Source organism: Hippocampus comes, unplaced genomic scaffold, assembly GCF_001891065.2.
Source record: "Hippocampus comes isolate QL1 unplaced genomic scaffold, H_comes_QL1_v1.1 scaffold255, whole genome shotgun sequence".
Classification (NCBI taxonomy): Eukaryota; Metazoa; Chordata; class Actinopteri; order Syngnathiformes; family Syngnathidae; genus Hippocampus; species Hippocampus comes.
In genome coordinates this window covers 31,054-37,375 of record NW_017806034.1, presented here as the reverse complement: position 1 = coordinate 37,375, position 6,322 = coordinate 31,054, and the positions used below count along the sequence as shown (strand labels likewise).

General features: G+C 45.5%; 1 protein-coding gene across 3 annotated transcripts in view; it reads left to right on the top strand.

Annotated features, from left to right (window-relative positions):
• The window catches only part of eif4g1a (eukaryotic translation initiation factor 4 gamma, 1a), a 26,548-nt gene extending 20,250 nt beyond the window's left edge, over positions 1-6,298 (top strand). For all 3 annotated transcript variants that reach the window (XM_019892855.1, XM_019892857.1, XM_019892856.1), the window contains 13 exons: positions 111-395; positions 1,064-1,169; positions 1,267-1,363; positions 1,452-1,753; positions 2,680-2,795; positions 2,880-3,052; positions 3,143-3,268; positions 4,126-4,207; positions 4,324-4,422; positions 5,141-5,281; positions 5,417-5,498; positions 5,572-5,709; positions 5,997-6,298. In XM_019892855.1, the coding sequence (XP_019748414.1) occupies positions 111-395; positions 1,064-1,169; positions 1,267-1,363; positions 1,452-1,753; positions 2,680-2,795; positions 2,880-3,052; positions 3,143-3,268; positions 4,126-4,207; positions 4,324-4,422; positions 5,141-5,281; positions 5,417-5,498; positions 5,572-5,709; positions 5,997-6,178 (1,929 nt within the window). In that variant the 3' untranslated portion in view covers positions 6,179-6,298. The remainder of the gene's footprint in view (positions 1-110; positions 396-1,063; positions 1,170-1,266; positions 1,364-1,451; positions 1,754-2,679; positions 2,796-2,879; positions 3,053-3,142; positions 3,269-4,125; positions 4,208-4,323; positions 4,423-5,140; positions 5,282-5,416; positions 5,499-5,571; positions 5,710-5,996) is intronic.
• Positions 6,299-6,322: the final 24 nt, after the last annotated feature.

Below are 6,322 nucleotides of genomic sequence, written 5' to 3'. Positions count from 1 at the left end.
CCCAAGCCTCCTCTCGGAATTCCTAAAAATCCTTTGGCGAGAGAGGCATTACCCAAAGTCCCGTTTCAAGTCTCTTGTAGTCTAACCTCGCTCCGTCCCCTGTCCTGTAGTGTAACTGGGTGCCCCGTAGAGGCGACCAGGGTCCAAAAACCATCGACCAGATCCACAAGGACGCCGAGATGGAAGAGCACAGGGAGCAGATCAAAGTCCAGCAGCAGCTCATGTCCAAAAAGGACACGGGTGGAGGAGGTGGCGGCAGGATGGGTGGAGGTCTGGGCGGCCGGGGCCCTCACACACCGGGAGGTGGCCGGGGCAGCGTGCCCCAAGATGAGGGCTGGAACACTGTGCCCATCACTAAGAGACCCTACGACACCGCTCGCCTCAAGATCACAAAGGTAAGAACAAGGATTTTCTTGGTTCAATAAGTACAGCGCGAGTGCAAATTTCACATGCTTACATAAAAGTTGAAGTGATAAAGGCATAGATTTGTTTGCACTATTCTTGTAATCTAATGGTTACGCCACAAGCGAACGCTTAAAAGTCTACAAGTCAAAGTATTCAGTAAGCTCACGCTTGATTGAAGTGGTTAAACACTTTGATATTCAGCAATGGTTCATTTGCCTTTATTTTAGTGTAAGCCTAACCTATCAGACAGCCATTTTTGTATAAATTATTGTGATAGATTAATTTATTGCTTTTGCTTGTTAAAAAAAAAAAAACTTGTAAAGGGGATCTTCATGCATTGCAATATTGACGGGCAAAAAAAAAAAATCACAATTGTTATTTTTAAAAATTGTGCACCCCTATTCAAAATGAGTTCCTTTTTGATGGTTTTAGGACTGCTGCAGTGTTGCTGTGGTGTTCTCCCACAACTGCAGTTAAAAATGGCACAACTTGGTGTGCCACCGGTCAAATAAATTGTGATAAAGTTGGAGGTTTTTGAGCTGGTTGAGGTGGCCATCTCAGATTTTCATATGCCAGATAAGCCCTGTGCAAAGCACTGTTGCTTTTTACCACCAGCGTTTTCATTTTGTCAACCCCTTGTCCTGTGCTTCCCATTTAGCCTGACAATCCGGACCTCAACAGTCAGCGGTTGGCTCCGTCAGGCAAAGGTTGGGGCAAAGGTAGCAGTGGAGGAATGGGTGTTAAAACTGCAACAGGAGACCAAGGTAGTAAGTCCCTCAAAACATATTTTACTTACTCTCTCTCCTTTTTTTTTTTTTTTTAAATGGGGATTTTCAACATGTCCTTTTCCTCCTGATTTAGACTCTGGTCGCTCAACTACGAGCACCGTCAACCGATTTGGTGCCCTGCAGCAGTCTAGCTCCTTGTCCTCAGACTCGGATCGCAGAGCTCCTCAGAGGTCAGCAGCGTCGGTTCCTTCCCTTCATCATTTGTGCCCACCCAGACAACAGTTTAATCACTGCTCACGCTTTTGCTGAAATGGGCAGGTCGAGCTCCAGTCGCGAGCGAGGCGGCGACAGAGACCGGGCCGATCAGGACCGAGATCGCTTTGACCGCTTCGACCGCGACGACAGAAACAGCCGTAGCCAAAACACCAAGCGGAGTTTCAGCAGAGAAACGGAGGAGCGCGGCGGAAGGGGCGGCGACAATAAGCCCACCAATGAGCCCGTGCGCCGTGTGGCTAGCATGACTGACAGCCGCGATCGGGGCAGCAGAGATCGAGGCAGCCGGGACCGAGGCAGCAGAGACAGGGGAAGTCGGGACCGCGGTCCAAGCAAAGACCTCCCAGGTACCAGCAGGACTGACTGTTGATGTGCTTACAAATGTGGTTAATTGCTGCTGTAGGAATGGCAAGTAATCTGAACACCTGTAGATAGATACTGACTGTTGCAAAAGGCTGTGTGCTCAATTTATTACATTTTACATTTCATGTAAAAATTGCCTGGGGTTCCAGTCAAAAAGAGGACTTGTCTTCCACAAGGCCTGGTACTAGTTCCACTTCCATGACTGCCAAAAACTGGCGGTGTTCCACAAGCTTGTACTATTGGTCCACAGGTTCAGGGCTAACCATCTGTTTTGGAAGTGCATGGTCCTTTGTGAGCGGCATCTCCATGTTGGTGAGGTGGTTGGTCTAGATGTGTTTGTCAGCAATCTTTTTATCGCAGTAGGAGCGGAAGATGGCCAGGTTTTCCCTGTAATCCCCCGAATGTTGCTGCGCCACCGTCTTCCTTGCCTGCATGGATTGTTGGGCGCCGTTTCATAAAACGAAAGCACAAAGACGACCCTCCTTGAAAATGTTCGATTTTCCTTTTTTCTGCAAGCGTTTTTGCCCTCAGTCGAATGGTGTTTGTAGGGACACGTTTCTCCCGGCTGTTCTTTGATCATGAATCCATTGCTCGAGTTGGTCTTCCGACTCGGGCCTTCTCGCCTTGTTTCCGCGGAGACTGACTCTCGTCGCCTTGACTTTGCGGAGCTGGTCCGCATGCTGTCCTCAGCTACGTCCACCTTTCTTCTACATAAGCAGCATGTCGACACAACATTAATCAGCCAAGCACTCATCAAATTCGCACAACTGTCACAGATTTTGAAATTCTGCATTATTAGGCGGCCTGTCCATTTTGGATAAATTTTCTAAAAATTTTAAGTGTGCCTTATGGTCTTGAAAATATGGTATTCAAAATAGATCTTTTTTTGTCTTTCCCTCCTCACTTGTAGCAAAGCGCGAGACTGCCCCCGCCCCTTCTCTTCCGAAACTAGCATTGACCGAAGAGGAGGTTGAAAAGAAGTCCACTGCCATCATTGAAGAGTACCTCCACATCAATGATTTGAAGGTACGAACACCGCACGGCGCCCTTGTTGGACGTGTGCAACCTACACCTCCAACAATTCTACTTTGTCCCCCTCCGGTGCTGTAGGAGGCGCTCCAGTGCGTGGCCGAGCTCAACAGCACCGCATTGCTCTACGTGTTCGTGCGGCAGGGCATGGAGTCGACGCTGGAACGTAGCACCAGTGCTCGAGAGCACATGGGCATGTTGCTGCACAAACTCACCAGTTCGGGGACCATGCCTGCTCCGCAGTATTTCAAAGGGTGAGTCCCGACTTGGTGTTCACCGCCGCACGTTCAAACCTGCAAACAACAACAGAAAGACTTGAGTCGCATGTGCTTTTGTTATCGCAGGCTTCTACAGATCTTGGAGGTGGCCGAAGACATGGCCATTGACATACCTCACATCTGGCTCTACCTGGCTGAAATCATCACCCCCATGCTTCTTGAAGGCGGCATCCCCATGAGGCAGCTCTTTGGGTGAGCTGAAAAAAATATTTGGCAAATACTTGCACTTATTTTTCATCACATGGTGCCATCAGAACAACTTAAATGTCACAGACACGACTCGTACAATAAGTCAGGGGCCTTGAGTGAAATTTCGGGGATGAACCTAAAATGCACAATAACCTTTTGCAGACGAACTCAATTTGACCCACTCTCAATGTTTGATTGGCCACCTGTTGAATTTCTCAGTACTGTTTTTTTTTTTTTGGGCAACTTGCTCCCTCAAACAAGGAACTGAATGACAAAAAATAAAATGCTGTTTTTATTTTGTTACCATGACAATGAGGGACAAGGCTTGACACTAGGATTGCTTCTGCTTGCGGGCGCAGTGCCCCCAGAGCATGGCAAAAAGAGTCAACAAAGGCATATAAAGGATTTTCACTCACACTGGCTGCACTTGGGACATGACCTTGTGTATGCGGGCCATAAACAACGCCAGCAAACACAAATCTCAACTCCACCCACATAAACACGGCAAAGTGGTCGAACAGTCACTCTTGTGCTCCTAATCAGGAGCAGGATGTTGAGCACGATAGTGCTTCAGACGGTTTAGTCCGTCTGTCATTTGAAAGCGGCTCGTCAAACATCAGAGCAGTTAGCTCGCGGAATAATTTTCGGCAATAAAGCAGATCAAATATTTACAAGGTTGTTTAATTTCACACTTGATGGGGGTGGCAAGGCACTCCAGAGGCGAGTCCTATTTGTATACAAGCAATCATAAATTGACCATCATGTCTTCTTTTCAGATATTGCCTTCAACTCTCTGTGCGTCAGACTAAACAAATAAGAATGACGTGCAAAGCTTGACTGTGTCTTAATTGCTCCTCCAGGGAGATCGCCAAGCCTCTCTTGCCTCTGGGGAAGGCCAGTGTGCTGCTGGTGCACATCCTCCACTTGCTGTGCAAGGGGATGGTATGTTCTTACATCACTCCTGCCTTTTTTTTGTTTATGATGCGAAGGAGAACATTTTGTAAGGGAACAATATTGATTTTGAGGTTTTGTTTTTTTTCTTTTCACTTAAACGCTAGACTCGCAGTAAGGTCGGCGCCCTGTGGAAAGAGGCGGGACTGAACTGGAGCGACTTCCTGTCCAAGAATGAAGACGTCAACAAGTTTGTCACTGACCAGGTGTGTTACCTGACATTATTTGTCTTTTCTAGGATGATTGTATTATTGTTATATAAATATAAAATGTTAAAAATCTGTTTTCTAAACACTTTTAAATTGAGTTCAAATCTCATTTTTTCATAAGTATCTATATGTCATTTAATTTTATCGGTAAATGTTGTTTTAGCTTGTATAAAGTAACATAATTGCATATTAGTTTGCAAGAATACTTTTAAATACTTATAAATACTTCTAAATACAACTTTCAAAATCTGAACTAAAATGATTGACCCTTTTTCTTTGAAAATTATTTAATCATATATAGTATTTATAATATAAAATACAAATATCTCTTTACATATACAGTACTTTTTTAGAGTTGTTTTTTTTTTTTTTTTTTTTTTTTTTAAGATATGCAGAAGAAATGCTTGGCGTAAAGGTCAGGGTGGGATTTGTTAACTGTATCAAATTTATAAACTAGGCCTATTTAGCACAAAAAAATTACCGAAAAATTAAGACATGAAAATAAAAATCTTTTTGGCTCACTTTTTTGTAATGAAAAAATAAAACTTAAGTTGGCTTATCACAAGAATAGGTCTCATTTTTATAATGAGGAATTGTCATTTCTTTATATTTGTAAAGGTTGGAAATGTGCCTTCTCAATTTGTACTCTGTGAAGACATGAAAGGCCCTGTTCATCTGTGTCCGTTTTTGATCCAAGTTTTTGTTTGTCTTTCAGAAAGTGGAGTTCACAACCGGCGAGGAGCAGGAGTCCAAGGAGAGCAATAAGAAGTCTCTGAGCGCGGATGAGCTGAGGCAAGAGCTGGACCGCCTCCTCCGCGACAAGGCCAGCGACCAGCGGATCAAAGACTGGGTCGAGGTGCCTCCTCACTTCTTTAACCATAGCGTACTATTGAGGTTACATTTGGCAGCAATTAAAAGAAAAATACAAGAAAATGAACATTTACTGGGGTGGGGGGGAAAAAAGCAAAAACAAATAACTCCCCCTTTTCAGGCCAACCTGGATGAGCAGCAGAGCTCCTCAAACCAGTTTCTACGCGCGCTCATGACCGCCGTGTGCCAGTTGGCCATCACAGGTAAAGGCGGCCACCGTCTTAGCCAATGCTTTAGTCTGAAAGTTCCCTTCTTTCAACGGCGCGTGGCTTGCAGGGGACCCGTACAAAGTGGACGTGCCGCTGATCAACAACAGAGCCGCCCTGCTGCAGAGCTTCCTGAGCGACGAGCAGAAGGAGCTGCAGGGGCTATATGCCCTGCAGGCACTCATGGTGCAAATGGAGCAGCCTGCCAGTGAGTCTCCCGTTTCCCCTCAGATCAAACAAATAAAAAAAACTGTCTCTCGAAACCAGGCCTTCTATTCATCAAAGTTACTTGGGGTTTTCCTACATTTATCAGTGCAGTGTTAGTGTTAGAAACGCATATTGCTTTTGGGCTTCATTTGAATTTAAAAGATTCTGGTTCCAAATGATTAATACCGTTTGGGCAAGGTTAAAAGAGTTTGCATGGTTTCAATAACTTTTTAGAATTGTCTAGTCCTAACATGTCTTTTCGCCCTCGCTGTGGTTTTCCCCCCACAGACCTCCTGCGTATGTTCTTCGACGCACTGTACGACGCCGACGTCATCAAGGAGGAGGCCTTCTATAAGTGGGAGTCCAGCAAAGACGCAGCGGAGCAGAGCGGCAAAGGCGTGGCCCTCAAGTCCGTCACCGCCTTCTTCACTTGGCTGCGTGAGCCCGAAGATGAGTCGGACAAGGAATGAACGCTGCCGCCCCTGCGTGGCCCGGAGGATGAGTAGGTAGCGATTCAAGGGACGATCTTGCCGATGAGGCAGACTCAAAATCAAAATCCTCAATGAGGATAAATATCTTTTTTTTTTTTTTTTTTTTTTTTTTTTAGGGAGAGA